We start from the raw sequence: 21,127 nt of genomic DNA, 5'->3' as shown, positions 1-21,127 counted from the left end.
CATTAGTATTTTTGAGCGAATTTCTCCTAATCCCAATTTTTCATAATACATATTTGCAAAGCAATTTCCCCTAAAACTCTGATGGAGAACTGCACAACAAAACTCAGAGAAGTGCAATTTTCGAATCATACTAGCACCGGCTTTCCATGTTTTCGGACCATGAATCTCCCCTATGTCTACTTGGAGATGCTCTGTGGTGAATTCTCTATTTGGCCTTATCCTCTTTTAAAGCCATCCAAGGGTCTGCATTGTGTGAGCAGAGCAGAAGTCCTTTTCCAATCGCTCAAGACACCTTTTGGAACTCAACCCTTGTTATTTTTTAACATTTCTGTTCCAACTGTCTGATACCACCCCCACCCCTGCAAAAACAACAACTCTTAAGGCATCTGTAAGAGAAGGAATTAATTAATGAATGATAGAAGGAAAGGGGCTGTAGGAGGAGGAGATGGAAAGTAAAAGTGCTGGATTCAGGGCAGTGCAAGTGGTTTCCTTATAGTGAGTCGAGCCAAGGGGCCCCAAAATATTATTATTATTATTAGTAGTAGTAGTAGTAGTAGTAGTACCTGTACTTGTCCTCTGTTCTTCCTCAGTAGCCTGTTGTTGGGAAAAACTGAGGGCACAAGGAGAAGCGGACAACAGAGGACAAGATGGTTGACAGTGTTCTTGAAGCTACTAACATGAGTTTGACCAAACTGTGGGAGGCAGTGGAAGACAGGAGTGCCTGGCATGCTCTGGTCCATGGGGTTATGAAGAGTTGGACACGACTAAATGACTAAACCACAACAAAAGTAGTACCTGCTGAGAAGATCCATTTAAAAAGCAACTGTACCAAAATATATTATTGTGAAAATAAGAAATATTGTGTGTGCGTGCACGCGCCAAATTTTGCCCTCACTCAAGGTGCCACCATACCAAAGTCCACCCCTGAGAAGGGGAACAGGATCAAAGGGAAGGGACAGGTATGTGTGGGGTCTGCTGAGAAGGAGAATTCGAAGAGGCCCTCAAAAAAGACCTGGGGAAAGGTGGGAGGAGGTCAAGACAGTTAGGCAGTAGGCAGAGGAGTTGGGTACGTTGAGTCGGGGACATGCTCTCCTGTTCCTTATTGAATGATTGCATGTTCCTTCTTGCAACGTTCCCTAGATAAATATGACTGTTGGTTCCAATAGTTGTGTTTTGTCCTGGGTGGATTCCAGGCTAATAAATCACATTCTTACCGTTACCAGCACAGTCCAGCAGATTTAAGGAGGCATCTCCTCCTGCGCTATTCCTCTTGTTTATTCAAGCGTTTATAAACTGCCTCCCAATGAATGTTTGCCAAGCACTGTGTGAGGAAAATATTAAAAGAACAACATATACAGTATAGTAAAAATAAAGTAGGCAGAATCAAACGCACCCATCTTTAAAACATCAAATTATGAGGTTCAATATCAGTATAAAATGGTTGAATCATATTTCTTGGAATGCCCTCAATGGCCTAGGTCTTCAGCTGGTGGTTCGGGAGCCACAGGGGGGCTGTGAGGCCTCACCAGGTGGGTCACAGCTAAGTTGCTGCCGCCATGTTGGATTCTGGCTAAGGCTGACTAGGCCAAAGGAACACTATTTGCAATGTCTAGGCTAGGACACATTCATCTGACGAGATACTCATTTTTTCGATTACCGTGAGTCCTGCAATGTGGCACGAGAAAAGCATAAGCCATTAAAAAACAACAACATATTTCTGGCCAGCCACATCTCCCACCTTCCTTTATCTAGTCTAGTTTTATGGCTTTCTAGGCTTCTCCTAGAGTGCAAAATCACTGCTTTTCAATAGCTTTTCAGCTAAGATTAAGTGTAAAAATCACAGTATTTTATTCCCTAACTGTTCCCAATCAATTAAACAAGAAAAAAATGCATTAGGAAATTATCAAAGGGAGGAGAAAATTTCAGTGTAAGTCTCATGGGTGGCATGCAAGCTTTTAGTTTTTTGTTTTGCCTTGCTGCCTTTTTCGGTGGCTGGGAGGTGTTTGTGGGTGTCCTTTCATTCTACAAAGCCTCTTTCTTCTGCTCTGCATTCTGCAGCCTTCCTGGGTGCCCATGCTTTGATGAAAGCCCAGGAAAGAATGTCATGATGAGGTAATTCCTCCCATGGGGCTCTTTCAACTCAGGAAGCTTGAGCAGTTGGGGAGGCCTCAGAGTGCTGGACAGAAAGTTCAGTGGAAAGAAACACACACACACTCACATTCGGCCACCACACAAGGGGAAGCCAAATTCAAAACACTGTAAGGACTGAAATTCTGAAAAGATTGCACCTTTGATGGAAAAGGGCCGAAAGCCTCTTTGAAATGGGAAGACGACTTTGGAGAAATCAGAGTTCAGCAGTGAGGAGGTGGCGCTTACACCCCTTCCTGAGGCCACTCAGGCAGCAGAGAGAGTAGGATTTCTGCCTCCTGCTAAGAACCTCCCATGTTTTGGTTCTCTGGTGAAGCAACCCAAGAACATCCTAATGATAGGCTTTCTTGGTTTTCTTTACATCCGCTTTCAGCTTACTCTGTTCTCGGTGCAAAGGCATGCTCAAGATGCATTCTTCTTTGGCATAAACTGAAACAAACCCATGCAAACATTTCCCCATATTGTCCAAAAGGGTTTTATTCATGCACATATTTTGCTCTTTAATAAAGTGCATCTGCTTAGCAGGAGCAAGACAAAGGAGGTTTCACAGAAGGGGAAAAGTGCTCTTGTGCTTGCCAGATTCCCACAAGCATCTGTATGGCCACTGAGAGAACAGGATGCTGGACTTGATGGGCCATCGGCCGGATCCTGCAAACTCTACCTGTATTCTTATGCCGGTGGATGCAATCCCACTCCCCACTCCTGTTTACTGAACACATAACAGCTCGATTTTCATGATGTGATGTGGGGACAGCCGAATGTGAAGAAGTCAGAACATGGGAAAGTACTGATACCCATTGTGGTGGAAATTCCAGTTGAGGGCTGCCATTTTGGGCAACATCCCTATGTCTGATGCATAGCCAGGTGCTTAGCTTTGATTCTGGGTGGGATGAGTCAAGGGAAGCCTGCTCATTACTCTAGCAACCTCTTGTCTCTCCTTGATGGAGGGGACAAAGCCCAGGTCATGTGTTTTGCATACGCAAGGTCCCAGGCTGAACTCCTGTTCCCTTTAGCTCTAAGGATCTCACTCAGGTGGTCTTTGCCACCCCTGCTATCTGTGCTAGAAGAACCATTGGTGTGACTCCATATAAGGCAGTTCTGCATAGCCTTGAAAAAGGATGCAGTCATGCCCCAGAAATCTTCTATTTCACAGAACCATAGAATTGCAGAGCTGGAAGGGACCACTAGAGTCATCTAGTCCGAACTCCTGCAAAGCAGGAATCTTTCGCCCCAAATCAGGACTCAAACGCATGACCCTGAGATTAAAAGTCTCATGTTCTACCAACTGAGTTATCCCAGGGAGGTCTTCTATTTGTAGGATGGAAGCTCATTTTAGTAGAGAGGACTTGGGCTAACTAAGTAGTAGCTTGTGTGTGTGTGTGTCCAACAACATTTGAAGGTCCAAAGATTTTCCAGCTCTGCCAAAATATTATATAAAAAACACTGGACCTAGGTCTAGCATCTCAGCAGTTTCTATCTCCAACAACTGTTAATCATGCACATGGAAATCCATTCCCCATGCTTGTCATATGATTCAGTGATCAGACGCAATTTTGTCCAGCATTTCTCTCTGACGCTAGGCCAGTGGCTGTCAACTGTGACACGGCTGCGTATTATAAACAGAAACAGGTCAGGTAGAGAGATCAGCGATTCAGGAGGTGATTACGCATGTACAGAAGTTACAGGATCAAAAGGAGGTGGAAACCTGTGCTTGAAGGTATTCACGCAATAACCCGTTTTCAAAATATGTTGGCTCTGTGTGGACACTGCACCATAGGAGCTAACTCCAGGAGCCATAGGTGCTTCAGAAGCCACATTAATATAAATGTGGGGGCCGGGCACCCACAAAGTCAATGAGAAAAGCTGCCAGCGGCAGCAGTGCTGTCTCCAAGAGAGAAGCAGTTCAGATCCGCCCTCCGTGGCCACCCTTTTCCCGGGAGTAGCGGGGGCTCAGACATGGAGGCAGAGGCGTGTGCAAGTGTGTGCATGTGACGTCGCATGTCCACATTACAGTGGCGGGCACCCACAACCCTGAGGCGAGTTAGCACTCCTGCAATGTACCATGAAACCTCCACAGAGAGGATCAACACTGAATCAGCTCGAACACCTTTGTGGCTGCCATGATCTAGCTAGGTAGGGTTGGGGTGTGTGTGTGGAATTGATCAGGTGGGTCCAATGTAGTAATCTGTCTTGCAGGACAGAATGGTGCCTACCGCCTTGAAGGAGGCAATGGTATTTAAAAAGAAAAACACATTGGAGCCGGGAGTTTGTAACACCAAGCCCCACCCCACCCCAAACCAAGTAACTGCGTGAGAGATAATACTGTACTTGAAACCCATTTCTAAGCATTTACCATGCGAGTAAAATCCACTCTCCGTTAAAAGCTACAGACGTTCTCTTTTGTGGTCTCAAGGTGGTGTTCCTGTCATTATCTGACTCAGTTTTCCGAAAGGGAAGAGGGCTTCCTGCCCCCCACCCCCGGTCCCATAACAAGAAGTAAAAAGCCTCTATTTGTACGATAGACCTTGTTTTTGGAAGCTGGTCTATTTGGAGAGCTTTTAGCACATGGCGGTAATTTGTCAGGAAATGGAGGTGTTTCTTGACAGCTGCTTTTCCAGTGGGTCACTATAATATGGCTTATGAGGCCCTCTTTCCCACCACTGTAATGAGGCTGAATGATGACTGCTGATCTCTGGAGACTGCTTTGAATATGGCAGGAAATTGCTTCCCTTCCAAAAAGCGAAAAGGAAAGAAAAAGCATCACACTTCTGCGATTGGATAGTCAAGCCAAGAGACCAATTTGCACAGATAATCCGTGCTATAAACGGCAACAGATAGCACAAGGAGTTTTCGTCCCAGGGGCAAAGTTAAAAAGAAGAACCCCACGCACGCAGAGGTTGCTCAGAGATAACAGGGAACCGGTTTGTGGACTTTCAATGAGCACTTGTGAGTAGGGAGGAAAATGTCCCCCACATACAGGGTCACGCAATCCTACCCACCAGCTCTTTAGCTTAACAAGATAGATATAGCTTTCCCTCTAGGTTTGATTTGGGGGGGGGGGTTAACACTCCAACCCTGTTGAGGACTGTAGAAGGAAGGGCGATATCTCAGTGGCGGGGCATGAGGGATGTTCCAAGTTCAATTCCTGGCATTTCCACCTAGGGCTGGGAACATCTCCTGCCTTGAAACCCTGGAGAGCTGCTGCCAGTCCGCGCAGACAGTACTGGGCTAGATGGACCAGTGGTCCCACATGGCACAAGCGAGCTCCCTTTGTTCCTAAGCAAATGTTTTATATCAGTCTCTCTTCTGTATTTTAAAACTCGCAGCCTCCTTTCCAGCTTCCATTGTGCTCTGCTGCATGAGGAACTTCACATGTAAACAGGTGCTACACTTAAGGTTTCCTGACGTTACAAAACACAAACCAGCAGCTGCATCGCAGTCTTGGGTGGATCATTGGCAAGAGCACCAACCATTCAGTTCTCTCTTGCCCCTCTTCTAGGTGATTGGTGCTCTTGCCACAATGATCTGCTACAAATAACTGATGCCTTTGCCTGCGGGCAATTGGTGCAATCTGAGCAGGGCTGTATGTATCGAGCTCTGATCGCCAGATAGGGCTTTGGACTGGGTGAGGAACCGCTCATGCTATGGATAGCTCCTGAACGCCCAAACAGCAGCCGCTCGTGCAACGATCCAAACCAGCTTTCCTTTCTCACAAGCGGGTGTCGCTGTTGACGGACGCCTCTACGCAAGAGGTCTCTCCTTTGTTCAGTTCAGGCACAGGCAACTTGGCGGCAGACAGCTCACAGTTTTGGGTTGCCGTTGCCTCTTCCCCTTGTCTGAATCGCTTTGCAATTAAAATGCAGAGGATGATGTATAGGAGGCAGGTTGCACCTCTTATCGAGAGAAGGAATCCCACATAGACGTTCCTAGGAGTAGGGTAGACAGAACAGCTCAGTGCAACAGAACTTAAGGAAGAACAAAAGATGTCATTTAGCCAGGCTAGGGCCATTCCACTCCTCCAATGGAGATCACTTGAGGGACATCCCAATTTGACGTATGTCTTGGGTGTTCTCTGCTGGTTGGCTTCACCCTTAGAGACACTGGAGTGGTATTTGTGTGGCTTATCCCAATGCCTATGGCCAAAACCTACATATTTGTAACCAATAAAGTTGTGGCCTCATTTGATCCCATAAAACCAACATCCTGTGTACTGTCTAGTTCAGTGGTTTTCAACCAATGTGCTGTGGTACCCTGGGGTGCCTTGAATGATGGTCAGAGCTGCCATGGCCAATGCTGGCCTCTGCCCCTCTTTCCTTCCCTCCCTCCTCTGATGCCCTCTTATGTCTCTGCCCCCTACAAGCTCGCCAGGCGAATGGTGCCTCTGGGGCTGGCCGGGGGTGCTTCCCAGGCCCCTGTGGGGCAGAGTGAGGAGGCACCTTTCTTTGGGGTGGGGGTGCAGCTCAGAGACCAGGGGTGGCAGCAGTGGCTGCCCGGAGGACTCCCAAGGAGAGGGAAGAGGAAAGGGGGCTGAGGGAACACTCTAGGGCATGGGTAGGCAAACTAAGGCCTGGTTGCCAGATCCGGCCCAATCGCCTTCTCAATCCGGCCCGCAGACGGTCCGGGAATCAGTGTGTTTTTACATGAGTAGAATGTGTCCTTTTATTTAAGATGCATCTCTGAGTTATTTGTGGGGCATAGGAATTTGTTCATTCCCCCCCCCAACAAAAATATATAGTCTGGCCCCCTACAAGGTCTGAGGGACTGTGGACCGGGCCCCTGCTGAAAAAGTTTGCTGACCCCTGCTCTAGCGTGTTTGAAAAGAAGAAGAAGAGTTTGGATTTGATATCCCGCCTTTCATTCCCTTTAAGGAGTCTCAAAGCGGCTAACATTCTCCTTTCCCTTCCTCCCCACAACAAACACTCTATGAGGTGAGTGGGGCTGAGAGACTTCAGAGAAGTGTGACTGGCCCAAGGTCATCCAACAGCTGCATGTGGAGGAGCGGAGACGCGAACCCGGTTCACCAAATTACGAGTCCACCGCTCTTAACCACTACACCACACTGGCTCTCAGGGTGAGGGGTGAGGGGCTGCCGGCTCTGCAGCGAAGGGGTGACATAACTGGGCTCCTGAGCCCCACAGGGGTGCTGCAGAAAGAATGTAGTTGATCAAGGGAGCCACAGACTCAAAAAGGTTGAAAACGTCTGGTGTAGTTATTTAACTCCCAGAGAACCGGGAGGTTACAGGACCTTGACCCACAAACAGTGCAACAAAACTTAAGGAAGAACAAAACAAGCCATTTAGCACTTTTGGGGGAGGGGTGACATACTTGAGAATTAAAAGAATTCAAAGCAGTTCATGGTTAATCTACCCCGAAGAAGGTGGGGCAGGGAAGGTATCATAGGAACTCATTCTGGATAGCTCAGTTGGTTGGAGTGTGGTGCTCATAATGCCAAGGTTGCAGGTTCGATCCTCTTATGGGACAGAGCCACTTCTGAACTAGAGAAGAGGTGGAGTTGCAGGCTTCATGCCCTCTCCAAGTGTGCGGGGGCTGGCCCCGGCTATGTCATCCCCTGGCCAGCCAATCGGGTTATTTAGCTCCGGCGCGGCCGGGGATCTCCCTCTTTTGCTTCAGCTTCTCCAGTTTCCTACCCTCCCGGCCTTTAAGGTTTTCCTTTGACCTTACTATGGACCTCAGTTGGTTGCTTTTAAAGGGCCTGGTAGGAATTTTTTCCACTTGGCAAATTGGCACCAGCCACTTGGTTTTTCGCCTACCTCGTAGCAAATCGTCACAACTTCCTGGGATTGGCGGTTAGGCATTGGTAGGGGTATTGTTATGTAGATGAAGGGGGGAGGAAGCGCCCTCACCTCCCCCGGATTGCAAAGGGTAGTCCAGTAAAGGATTCCGGGGGGTTTGGCCCTGTCCAAAGCCTATGGAGGTGAGGGCCTAAGGCACGCCCCCGAGCGGTGACCCCGGGGGAGTTCCTATTTGATGTGCATCAGCAGGACTCCCCCCACTGGTGGTTAACCCTTCTCGGACTTCAAGCAAGCAGGCTGAAGCTGGATAGTCGGTAGGACCAATGCCTAAGCCAATACCGCTCATCACCTGTAACCAATAAAGTTGTGGCCATTTTTTGCCCATTAACCTAAATAATTGTGTCATGTGTCTTTACTTCTATTGGGGGGAGGCGGGAACTCGCCACGCAACTCCATATTCCTGCATTGCAGGGGGGTTAGACTAAATGATCCTCAGAGTCCCTTCCAGCTCTACAATAATAATAATAATAATAATAATAATAATAATAATAATAATAATAATAATAATTTATTATTTATACCCCGCCCATCTGGCTGGGCTTCCCCAGCCACTCTGGGCGGCTTCCAAAAGAATATTAAAATACTATAATACATCAAAATATGATTCCATAATGACCAGTTGGTTTCTTCTATATGCAATTAACTCAGCAGCTGCCAATGTGGGGTAGTGGTTACAGTGCTGGCCTAGGACCAGGGAGAGCAGAGTTCAAATTCCCACCTAGCCATGAAGCTCATCGAGTCACCTTTACCTACTGCTCACTCACAACCTCTCCTTCCTCACAGGGTTGTTATGAGGATAAAATGAGGATTTTTGTTCTCTGCATTGTGAAGTTGTATGAAAGGCAGCATCTTAATATATTATCCCAATAAGTAAATGAGAATACAGTGTTTTGTTTTGTTGAAGCTTCTTTCTTGGGACAGGCTGGGAGAAGCAAGCTATATGATTGAGACCGTTTAAGAGGTTTAGAAACAGGGAGGGAAACTAACTTCAACTGCCTTGCGTATTAGTAAGATGAACCAACCCTCACGTCTTAAACAAATGCCGTAGGAGTTTCCTCTCCCCTTGAGAAAGGAGCCAGTGTGGTGTAGAGGTTAAGAGCAGTGGACTCGTAATCTGGTGAACCGGGTTCGCTTCCCCGCTCTTCCACATGCAGCTGCTGGGTGACCTTGGGCCAGTCACACTTCTCTGAAGTCTCTCAGCCCCGCTCACCTCACAGAGTGTTTGTTGTGGGGGAGGAAGGGAAAGGAGAATGTTTGTCGCTTTGAGACTCCTTTGGGTAATGATAAAGCGGGATATCAAATCCAAACTCTTCCTCTCGGTTTTCTCACGCTGAGAATGCTTGCACGAAAACAGAGAGGGAATCTCAGCTCCCGTTAAGACTCACCTGAACATCTCTGTGCTGTACGCTCTGCAAGACCCCGATTCGCCACAGCTTTTCACACCCCATTTCAAGCAGGTTGTATCAATCAGAGCTCCAAAATAAAGAGGCGCGGGAAGTCCGCCTGAAAAGAAGAACCACCAGCAGTGACGTGAGCCTGGCTAGATCTTGGCAATGTGGGTTTTTTTCAGCGAGAGTCAGAAAACGGCCGGGGGTTCATGGTAGACCTTCACATGCAGAAAGTCTTGAGACTTACTGTATTTTTCGCTCTATAAGACACACTTTTTTCCTCCTAAAAAGTAAGGGGAAACGTGCGTGCATCTTATGGAGCGAATGCAGGCTGCGCAGCTATCGCTGAAGCCAGCACAGCAAGAGGGAGAGCTGCGCAGCGCCTCTTGTTGTGATGCCTTCACAGCAACGCACCATGAGGGATGGAAGGGAGCCCTTCCATCCCTCATCCTGCTTACCTGGGAAGCCAGCAGACCAAGAGGCGCTGTGCAGTTCTCCCTTTTGCTCTGCTGGGTTCAGCAGAGCAGTGCAGTGCCTCTTCAGCGAAGCGGGAGGAGGAAAATAAGGGGCTCCACAAGGGGTAAGTCTGATCCTCCGTCCTCCTCCCTCTTCAACAACATTTGATTCAGAATATTTTTTTTATTGTTTTCCTCCTCTTAAAAACTAGGTGTGTCGTATGGTCGGGTGCATTTTATAGAGCAAAAAATACGGCAATTCCCGACTTTTCCAGGTTTTTTTAAAAAACAACAACAACAAGGGAGATAGAGTACAACAGAGGCTGACCCGGAAGAGAAGGAATCTTTGATATCAGTGTGATACATATGAAAAACTCCATCCCCACTGCTCTACAGACTTTGTGTCGTCTTTGCCCTTAACTTTAGAACACACTACCTGGAAGCCTGTTTAAAGCAGTGGTTGCCATCGTGGTCACCACCCATGCGTGCCTTTGTGCCTTCAGAGGCCTTGCCTGGCACCCGCAGTGTTCCCTTTCCCCCCACCCCCGGAATTAGCTTTCCCAAAAGCAGTCTATTGTAGGACGTCGGACCCCTGCCTGAAGCCCTGGAGAGCAGCTGCCAGTCAGTGTAGACAATACTGAGGTATATTGGCCAACGTAGAAGGCAGCTCCCTTTGTTCCTTCCTCTGTTTCTGATCTTCAAACAAAAGGAAAGGGAAGAAACATTTACCGAGTGTCCTTCCACAGAAAGCTTCGAAGCCGACAGCAAGGGATTTTAATTCTGGAGAAACCGATCTGAAAAAAAACAGGATGCAGAAGTTCAAAAAATTCCCTTCGACATTAATCAGATACACTTTGCTACAATGGCTGCAGTCCAGAAACATTGAAATAAATGGAATGGCGTGGCTCAAAAGGATATGGGGTTGTGTAAGCTGCAGAGCGTTAAATAACTGGAACTGCAAATTTTCAAGGGCAAAACTTACACCTCTCTTGTTAGAAACCAATCAATCCACTGGAATTAAAGAGGCCCAAATGTGCAGAATTTGAAAATCCACAGAAATTATTTCAATAATGCTGATGTTGTTTTGTTCCATGTATTTATTCAGCAAGATTTATATAATGCTTTTTTTAAAAACAACAACAACAACCCAACTCTAAGTGGTTTACACAAAATGGTAATAATATTTTTATTATAAAATATAAAATTACCTTTATTATAAAATATAAAATTATCTTTATTATATTATTTTATTATAAAATAAAACACTTAAAAAAAAAAACAGCCTGCGTAATGAAATTATCAAAATATAGTTAAAATCTACAGCTTTGAGAAGAAAGATCTATGATGAAATTGCAAACAGATTCCTCCCAGGCTTGGAACATACATTATGTGGCACTTGTGAAAGTGCTAATTCCACAAATCAAAGTGCTTTAAGAGGCATGTGTGGGATAAGTCAATCCTTCCAGCACATTCATTCCAAGCTCTTGATGTCTTTATACATTAGCAGTAACATCTTGATTTTGTCCCAGTAACAAAGCAGCAGGCAGTTAAATTGGCCAGCTCATGAGAGGAGAAGACTCCCTTGAAAAGACCCTGGTGTTGGGAAAGATTGAGGGCACAAGGAGAAGGGGACGACAGAGGACGAGATGGTTGGACAGTGTTCTTGAAGCTACCAGTATGAGTTTGACCAAGCTGCGGGAGGCAGTGGAAGACAGGAGGGCCTGGTGTGCTGTGGTCCATGGGGTCACAAAGAGTCGGACACGACTAAACGACTAAACAACAACAAAGCAAATTGGCAGGCACTGAAAATCTTTGAGAGCAGAGATGCAATATGTTCCCACTGCAGCCTTCCACGCTAACTACACTTTCCAGACCAAGTGTAATGGAACAGAGAGCAATTTAGCCGTTGCCTTGTGCTAGAGCCTTGAAGAACACAACTAAAAATGACCAAAACACCCAATATACGTACTTCAATAGAAGTAAACCTAAAAAAAAACAGAACACAGCAAACCGGCAGCTTAAACAGTAAAAACAGCAATAGGAAGCCGCACCACAGGCCAAAGTGCCACGGTGACAACCAACATTAATGGAACCAGACTGAAGAATACCACCAGCAGCAGTAGCAAATAAAAGATGTTAAAATCATTCCAAGGCTTGAAACAAAAGGCTCTGCCTAGTGCCCAGAGAAGATGTCAAAGTGAACACCTGGTGGGCCTCTTTGCTGGGAGCCACCACTGAAAAGGCCCTGTCTTATGTCACAAGCCTCCTGGCTTGCCTCTTAACTATTGGTGCTATTTCCAAGCATGTCTGAGCTGGGGCAGCAGGGGAGAGGCAGGCATGCAGACAAGTAGGAGAAGCATGCGGTGGGAGGCAGGCAAGCAGGCAAAAACTTCTTGTGAGCACACAGAGAGAAAGAGGCGAGCAAGTGGGCAGTTGTGAAGGGGAGGCCTGCACCCAGTTGTGCATGGCAGAAGAAGATGCTCTCCACAGCAATTCAATCCTATGCTCTAAAGAGCACCTTTGAATATGAACCTTAGGGCCCTGGTAGTTTTGTAGAAGATTTTTGAAATCCTGATTGTAAACGCCTTTAGGAAAAGTTAGCAAAACGGCTATATTTTGTCCTAGATTTCAGCTGCTAGCATTCAAATTTTCAGTGATGCACCCCCCACCAACGTTGGCTACAATTATTATTATTATTTTCAAACAGAAAATGGCACATTTTTTGCAATCCAGGGGCATTCTGCAAAAGCAACCGCTGAAATACAGGAGATTTGACGAACTGTGCTACGGAGCTGACCTGCCCCAAAACTTGGTGGAGACAAACAGGGGGATTTTTAAAAAATGTGCTCACCTGAACATAATCATGTACGTAGGAGTTCCTCCCAAGGAAAAACCAAACACAAATAAGAACGTCAAGGCTAAGAAATAAGGGAAGCTTTTAGTACAACTATCCCTTGGGCATTGACCCAAAACTGCCGATAGATTTCCAGGACCCGAAACTCCCACACAACTGCAGTTGTGAAATACCTGCGAGAGAGAAGAGGGTGTGCGTCATTATCAGGGTGCCTTGCATTTTTTCACATTCCACATCTCCGCTCCCTGTGGATTTTCCCCTGTGGGCAAAACATTTGGTACAAGATGTCCTGAACCCATTGCAGTCTATCTAGTTGAAATGAAATACTTTATTGTCACTTGTACAACTTGTTTACAGTGAGATTACACGAGCACCCCCCACTCAGCTCTCTTAGTCTTAATTCCCCTCATTTACTGACACACACACCAAACCCAAAAGTCAGTTGCCCTGTTGTTATCTTTTCATTCAGCAGCCTAACAGCCCACCGATAGAAGCTGTTCTTTACCCTGTTGGTGCGACTAATCATGCTTCTATATCTTCTGCCCGAGGGCAGGAGATCAAGAAAGTGCTGGCCAGGGTGTGAATTTTCCTCACTCTCCTGAGGCAACATTCTTCTGCTATTTCATCCAGAGGACTCACGGGACAGCCCATAATATCTTGTGGTGTATTCACCACCCTCTGTAGGCACTTCCTATCAGTTGATGTCAAACCAGCGTACCACACCGTGATGCAGTATGAAAGGACACTTTCTGTTGTGGACCGGTAGAAGGAGGTCATCAAATGTTGTTTGACATTGTTCTTCCGCAATACTCTGAGGAGATGGAGTCTCTGTTGGGCTTTCTTAGCCACCTGGGTTGTATTGATTTTCCAAGTAAGGTCTTCACTGAGATACACTCCTAGGAATTTAAAGGAAGAGACTCTCTCCACACAGCCCTCCCCGATGTACAGCGAGGCTAGTTCCCCTCTCTTCCTCCGAAAGTCCAACACCATCTCCTTTGTCTTGCTTACATTAAGGTGCAAGTTAATATTTTACATACTCCAGAGCCAAAATAGAGAGAACTATACCGCATATCTGCCAACTGTCCTGTTTTAAGCAGGGCATCCTGGAATCACAGAAGCCAATCCCAGCTTCTGTTTGCATCCCAAGATATCCCCCTTTTTTCTTTTTTTTTTGGTCTGGCGCTCTGGCACGAGTCCTCATGTCAGAACACCGGACCAAGTGACCCTCACTATGGTGCAAGTCAGCAGTGTTGCCAGAGGGTAGGACCCAAAGGATTCAAAATACAAGGAAGGAGATTCCAACCAAACTTTAGGAAGAACCTCCTGACAGCAAGAGCTGTTTAGCAGTCAAATGGACTGCACATCAGAAGGTGGCAGACTCTCTTTCATTGGAAGGTTTTGAGCTGAGGTTGGATGGCCATCTGTCAGGGAGTCTCCAGCTGTGATTTTGTGTTGCAGGACGTTGGGCCAAATGAAACCTGGCGTCCCTTCCAACTCTATACAATCCTACGAACGCATGAACCTCTTAAGAAGCAAACCTACAAACAGGTATCTGCATTTACCATATCTTTTCCACTCCCCACTGATGCTTTGCAGCCAGCTAAACATGCGCTCATGTAGGTGACCCCGTTGCTTCCACAAACGGGATCCCAGTGGCTTGCATCACAGCTGCAGTCCGAGTTGCAGGCAGCTAACGATACTTCCTTAGAGAAGGATGGTTCTTTGATGCTAAAGGGAACAGAAGCAAAGCCTTCAGGGAAAAGGAAAACAAGGCCAACACACACTTATACACAGTCAGTTGGGTGGGGTACAAGTAATAAATTGTTATTGCTGTTATATCTGCATTTTGGCAAAGCATGTTTTCTCAAATACAACCCATTTTTGCATGTTAGTTTCACCAATTTATTTTATGCAACAAAATTCATATACCACCTGATAGTGATGAAACTACTAAGTCAGTGGTTCTCAACCTGCTGGTCCCCACATGTTGTTGGACTACAACTCCCATCATCCCTGAGCTAGCCTTGCTAGCTAGGGGTGATGGGAGTTGTAGTTCAACAACATCTGGGGACCCACAGGTTGGGAAAGGCTGCAAAGTGGTTGACAAAAAAGCAAAACATCAGTAAAAGATAGTTAGCATGCATTCTTATGCACATTTTACCCTCCTATATGCTCTGAGCCTGGTTTTGGCTGGGGAGGGCAGGGTATAAATAATAATAATAATAATAATAATAATAATAATAATAATACTGAAATGCACTGTAAAATTCAGAGTGACACCATGATGGCTGCATGTTAGTTGTCGTGTACGTTTGGGTAAGTTCCAGCCAGGTAGATTCACCATTAAATGCGAACTCAGGAGACCGTAGATGAGTAGATGAGCAACAAGTAGACAGCAGAGGAGCAGGCATGAAGAGACATCCCCAGCAGATGGTACTCAATTAGATCATTATTCTTTATTAAATTTGTATATCACCCATCATCTGAAGATCACAGGGCAGTTCACAACATAAAATGCACCAACGGTCTGAGTCAGTATAATATGGAATTTCCCGCCCCACAGTCCCAAAAATGAATACTGCAACTTACCCAGAGTAGTTGATGTTCAAGCCAGCCACCTGGAGGTCTTTGCAGTTGAATGCAAAGTAAAGCAGATTAAGTAGGAAGGTAATCATAAAAGTGACACAGGCAAACTTCGCCATGGTTGTCACTTGCATCTTGAACTTCTTGATGATAAAACCTCCAAGGAACAGTCCCACGATTGTAGCAGGTAAAAGCAACACACCTAGAAAAAGAAAAGGGAACATTGACATAGGTTGCATGTGCTTACACACACACACACACACACACACACACACACACACTTACCCCAGCAAAGCCAGAAACGCAACAACAAAGAGAGGAGTTTACCTACCAATATAGAAGATGGCGTTTGAAACAGGTATGTTAAATTGCTGTTCCATAAACTTTGGCTCATATGTTATCATGCCAACGACAGAATTGTACAGAAGGACAATGAGGAGTAAATAGACCAGGAAGATGGTGTTTCCAAGTAGCTTCTTCAAAGTGGGGAAGAAATCTGGAAAGGAAATATAATATATCCATGTCTAAAATAAACATCAGCAAGTGTATTCGCAGAGGAAAGGCTTATGATTATCTCTATTGTCATCATCGGGATCAAAAGCCATTGCTGATTCTGTCTACTGCTGAGACTAATTTACATTGCCTAGATTTGTGTGTGTGTATTCAGATTTGTTACTTCAGATCTGAAGTGGTGCCTCAGGTTAAGAACTTAATTCATTCTGGAGGTCCGTTCGTAACCTGAAACTGTTCTTAACCTGAGGTACCACTTTAGCTAATGGGGCCTCTCGCTGCCGCTGCACAATTTCTGTTCTCATCCTGAAGCAAAGTTCTTAACCCGAGGTACTATTTCTGGGTTAGCGGAGTCTGTAACCTGAAGCGTCTGTAACCTGAAGCGTCTGTAACCCAAAGTACCACTGTAGTTGTAAATTGTACAGATGGGAGGGAGGAACGCAGTGTGTAAAATGGTTCCATTCAGCAAATTGTTAGTTAACTCTTCTTAATGAGTTTTAAGTGAAGAATGTTAAGGATATGATCTAGGTCTGTGGCTAAAATTTGAGAAGACCTCCTCAGAGGATGGAGCCCATGGCAGATACCAGCATGTACCGGGAACCAGGGCAACTTGAGAGGAATCCTGGGACCACAATTCATGAAGGTACCCCACCCAGGAAACCAGCGGAACTGGGTGACTATATGTACCCTGACTCAAGTTACTGCTCCTCCATCTGCTTTACATGCAGAAGGTCCCAGGTTCAATCCTTAGCATCTCCAGATAGGGCAGGAAGAAAGCCATGGAGGGCCACCCCCAATCTGTGTAGACAATACTAGGTGGATCAGTGCTCTGACTCAGTAGAAGGCAGATTCCTGTGTTCCTTCCTGACATGCTTACATGGACATCTGCTTACAAAAAGAGACCATGGAGACCAATTATCTGAATCACCACACATTTTTCACCACAGATCACGTCTGTTTTCAAAATAGTAGGGGTGAGTGCCAGCTGTTAATAAAAGGGATCGTAACCTTCCAATAATATTGGGGTATATGTTTATGCTTTAAATTGCAATCACCCCAGAATAAGGACACTGTGTTTCTGGTCTACAAATCCCATCATCCCTGAGCACTGGCCATGCTGTGGGAGTTGATGGGAGCTGGAGTCCAGAAACATCTGGAGAGTCAAGTTTCCCTAGTCCTGTTCTATTTTGTTTAAGGAGATGAGCGCATTGCAAAAGTGGGCCACCCACCGAGCTGATTGCTCTTAAGAAGCTCGACATTAACTAGTGAAGGAGAGCCAGAGGAGGAGGAGGAGGAGGAGGAGGAGGAGGAGGAGGAGGAGGAGGAGGAGGAGATTCAGCAGTCAACCTTTTGTTGCTTTGGAGATCTTCAGCCGTGGTGGCTTTGGAGATTCCGTTTTGCCACAGCTATCCTTGGAGTTTCCGTAAACGTCACCCGACTTCTTAATTATCCTTTCTTCTCCTTGTTTTGGCAAAGAGTAAGGCAGGAACCAGAAAGGGAAGGAGGCCACAACGCTGATGGCTCCACATAACAGTATTCCAAGCCACCAAGCACCAACCCAACGCACATCCTTAGAATTTATTGTCAGTGTATCTGGGAGAAAAGGACAGAGATTGAACTTTTAGCCTCTTTAAATGGAAAAAAAAGATGATCTACATCTTTTGCTCTACTTTGCTTATTCATCATTGCAGTTCTCAGTTGGCTCCCAGTTTGACCTTTCACCTCTCCACTGTATGGTCCAGCTGATAAAAAGTTAGATGTGGATCTAAAAGATCTAAACTGCAATCACAGCTCAGTCATGGAAACCATGGGTAATTTCTCAGGCATATTGTAAGACATTCGGAAGGATCCTCCTGGATCAGACCAAGGGCCTATTGAGTCCAGCATCCTGTTCTCACAGTGGCCCACCCAATGCAATAGCACCCTTCCAGCTGTGATCCATACCAACTGATATTCAGAAATATTTTTTCAGTGCCTCACTGGGAAAAGGGATTGACCGTTGAGCCACCCTAGGAATTGGAGCTATGTGAGGGGGAATCAGCACCGTTAACAAACTACAGCTCCCAGGATTCTTTACGGGAAGCCATGACTGTTTAAAGTGCTATAATATTGCTTCAAATGCATGGGGCAGATGGGGCCTGAGAGACAGGCTAAGTGGAGGTAACGCTGCAGGAAGTCAGGAATTTAGATGATGGAGGGTGTTAGCGCCAGAGAAGGGTTAAGAGGATAATATCCGGCAACTGGAGAGATTGTAGGAGAATGTACTTAAAACCACAAATGGGAGTTTAGTTTAGTTTAACAGGGAGTCTGGGCTGGAAGCCTGAAATTTATTTGTGTGCAATAGTAAATATTCTAGGACGTGTCTATGGATGATAATACACAGCTTTCCTCGGATGGAAGAGAGCTGGTTGGATGCTGGGCTTATCCACACCACAGCAAAATGTGGAACAGCACCTTCCTGTCTCCCAGTAATGTAAGGACATCCACAAGACATCCTACACATCCCAGTGTTGTCCTGGAACTTCCACCCTTTAAATGGTGGGCTTTTCAATCTTGGCCATTGCAGATCTTCCAAGGATAGGAAAAGCCCACATTCCCAGGGAGGCCTGGGACAAAACTGGGATGGGGAAGAGCGTCCTGTGATTACATCCCCCCACATTAATGGTGAGAGAAAAGAGGTGCAAATCCACATTTTGGTTCTGCAGATGGAGAAGCTCTCTGACAACCTTAATTTTGTGAATTCCTAACAGGCCCTTTCTGCATCATGGGTTGAAGTCACTGGAACCCAAAGCCTTGCCCACCTTCTTCAGTCTTCTGTTGGCTGTGGTCCTTTGCTGAGACAATATTTTCCAGAGCTCAGGGCTCCAGAAGGACCTACTGGGGGTTGTCTAGGGTCTGGCCTGACAATTGCTAGCAAGCCACAGCAGAAGAGGACAATTGGCGCTCAGCACTCGCTGGACAGGAGGGTCAACGTTAACAGAGACGAAACACTGGATACGATTATGGGTATTTGTTCCTTACCCGTATCTACCAGTCCAATGTCAACCCACAGATTAGCACAGTAGGATCCAAGCAGAAAGCCAGCTGAGGGTCCAAACATTCCCAGCGCTCTCACTATTCCTGTAAAAGATCACACGGCAGCACAGTGACTTATTTACAGCGCATGGTGAAGAAGATTATCTATGAAGAGAAGAGGCGATCTTTGGGCATGCTACTCTCTGCCAGGGTAGAAGGCTGGGCAAAAGTCTGGGTCATCTGCTGTCTGCATTGCAGAAGAACAGGGTGGGGAACCAGAGTAGTCTACCATGGCCCCTCTCTGCCCTACCAGAATGCAATCCCAACCTGATCAAAGACCCAGAATGCAATCCTATATATGTCTCATCTGAAAGAAGCCCTAGAAGTTCAGTGGATCAATTCTTCCAGGTAAGTGAGAGTGGGAATGCAGCCACAAGTCTTTGGGAAATGCTGTGTTGAGACCTTCAAAAGTGGAGTGAATCTCCATCCAATTACACAGGTGTTGTTGTGTTTTGGGGACAGGGAGTGTTTTTTTGCAACTGGGGTTCTGGGGGAAAAGAATGGTAAAGGTAAAGGGACCCCTGACCATTAGGTCCAGTCGTGGCCGACTCTGGGGTTGCGGCGCTCATCTTGCTTTATTGGCCGAGGGAGCCAGTGTACAGCTTCGGGGTCATGTGGCCAGCATGACTAAGCTGCTTCTGGCGAACCAGAGCAGCGCACGGAAATGCCGTTTACCTTCCCGCCGGAGCGGTACCTATTTATCTACTTGCACTCTGACGTGCTTTTGAACTGCTAGGTGAGCAGGAGCAGGGACCGAGCAACGGGAGCTCACCCCGTCACGGGGATTCGAACCGCCAACCTTCTGATCAGCAAGTCCTAGGCTCTGTGGTTTAACCCACAGCGCCACCCGCATCCCTAAAAAGAATGGTAATCTCCCCTAAAAACCATCATCTCGCTCCAATCCCAGGTACCCCACCTTGGAGCAATGCTATGCCATGACTCGGATCTAATCCGCACCATACATTACTCCTCCCTTGATTATTATTTTTAGGGAAGCAGTTTTTCAATGTGTTGGGAATGGGGGAAACCATGTGTCATTCTGGGATAGAAAGGATGGCAGCTAGCAATTGCAGGCCACTGTGAGGCTCTCCACTGCTACCCAATGATAGTTCCCCCAATTTTATTTTTCAGAAACCTGACAAAATGCCTTCTTTGATTAAAACCTGCAAATGAGGCAGGGAGGAGGCACACAAATTTTGCTCACTTTTTTATCTGTTTGCCTCGGTGGTTGATATGCATTCTTAAGCTGCCTTGTGACTGAGAAGGCACAAATATTTTAAACCAGCACATAAACAGCCGTAAGATATTTTAAAGCAACCAAGAAACAGCCAAGAGCTGGTAAGACAATGCAGACCTTCAGAAGGCTGCTTTTCAACCCAGTTCTGATCTTTAATGGGATGGGATCGCCTCACTTATTTTACCTATGTAAAAGGCCGAGTTTTGTTCCGTGGCAAAATCATCGATGTACGACAGCCCCAGGGGCATCACGGGAGCTTCACCGATTCCACGAAGAATATTCCCAGCAAGGACAAACAGCCACAGGTAGGAGCTCGTCGATTTTTCACAGCCTGCGGGCAAAGGATGGCACACAGCTTGGTGAACGAATCTGCTGTGCCCTATTCGTTTTCCCTTGCAGGGCTATTGGCAGCTTCAAAGGGTCAGGGGGGCAGAGATGCAAACTGCAGAGGTGGCACAGAGCAAAAGGTGGATAGATTCCACCACCAGTGCCACTGCCGTGCCATTGCACCAATGAAATCTAGAGCACCTGTCTCACAGAATTGTAGAGATGGAAGGGACCCCATGGGGCAATGCAGGAATCTCAGCTAAAGCACCCATGGCAAATGGCCACCCAACCTCTGCTTAAAAACATCCAAGGAAGGAGAGTCCATGGATCACAGCATCTGCTGTGGCTGCAGAGACCAATAACTCGTAACTGCTGCCTCCTGTGTTGTTTTTGCTGCCTTAGCATCACCAAAGTGACCTTCGCAGGGCGCAATCCTGTGCAGTGTGTATGGAGGTCCTGGGCTGCCCAGATGACAAGACTCCCCTCTCAGCCTCAGTGATGTGGACCAAAGGAAAGCAGAGCAAGATGTTTGGCACCAGCTTGGCTGCAGGAGTTGCTGGAAGGAGGTGTACAAGGCACCATCCAACCAGCTTAGGGACTTCGGGTTTGCGTAGGGCAGGGGTCGGCATAGCTTACCGGGCATGGGCTGGATCACTCCTGCGGCGATCCTTAATAATAATAATAATAATAATAATAATAATAATAATAATAATAATAATAATAATTTATTATTTATA

At 46.4% G+C, this 21,127-nt stretch overlaps 1 protein-coding gene across 4 annotated transcripts in view; it reads right to left on the bottom strand.

Annotated features, from left to right (window-relative positions):
• Window positions 1-2,607: 2,607 nt before the first annotated feature.
• LOC308595585 (solute carrier organic anion transporter family member 1C1-like) overlaps window positions 2,608-21,127 on the bottom strand; it is a 32,083-nt gene continuing 13,563 nt past the window's right edge. For all 4 annotated transcript variants that reach the window (XM_081209994.1, XM_081209995.1, XM_081209997.1 and 1 more), the window contains exons 6-15: window positions 20,248-20,394; window positions 18,773-18,871; window positions 17,099-17,344; window positions 15,573-15,737; window positions 15,248-15,443; window positions 14,221-14,386; window positions 12,656-12,831; window positions 10,534-10,598; window positions 9,347-9,464; window positions 2,608-6,074 (exon numbers count right to left, since the gene is read on the bottom strand). In XM_081209994.1, coding sequence (XP_081066120.1) covers window positions 5,858-6,074; window positions 9,347-9,464; window positions 10,534-10,598; window positions 12,656-12,831; window positions 14,221-14,386; window positions 15,248-15,443; window positions 15,573-15,737; window positions 17,099-17,344; window positions 18,773-18,871; window positions 20,248-20,394 — 1,595 coding nt within the window. In that variant the 3' untranslated portion in view covers window positions 2,608-5,857. The remainder of the gene's footprint in view (window positions 6,075-9,346; window positions 9,465-10,533; window positions 10,599-12,655; window positions 12,832-14,220; window positions 14,387-15,247; window positions 15,444-15,572; window positions 15,738-17,098; window positions 17,345-18,772; window positions 18,872-20,247; window positions 20,395-21,127) is intronic.

The sequence above is a fragment of the Podarcis bocagei genome (assembly GCF_964188305.1).
Source record: "Podarcis bocagei genome assembly, chromosome: 10".
In the NCBI taxonomy this organism is placed as follows: Eukaryota; Metazoa; Chordata; class Lepidosauria; order Squamata; family Lacertidae; genus Podarcis; species Podarcis bocagei.
The sequence above is the reverse complement of the archived record's forward strand: the minus strand, read 5'-3'. Positions and strand labels throughout refer to the sequence as shown.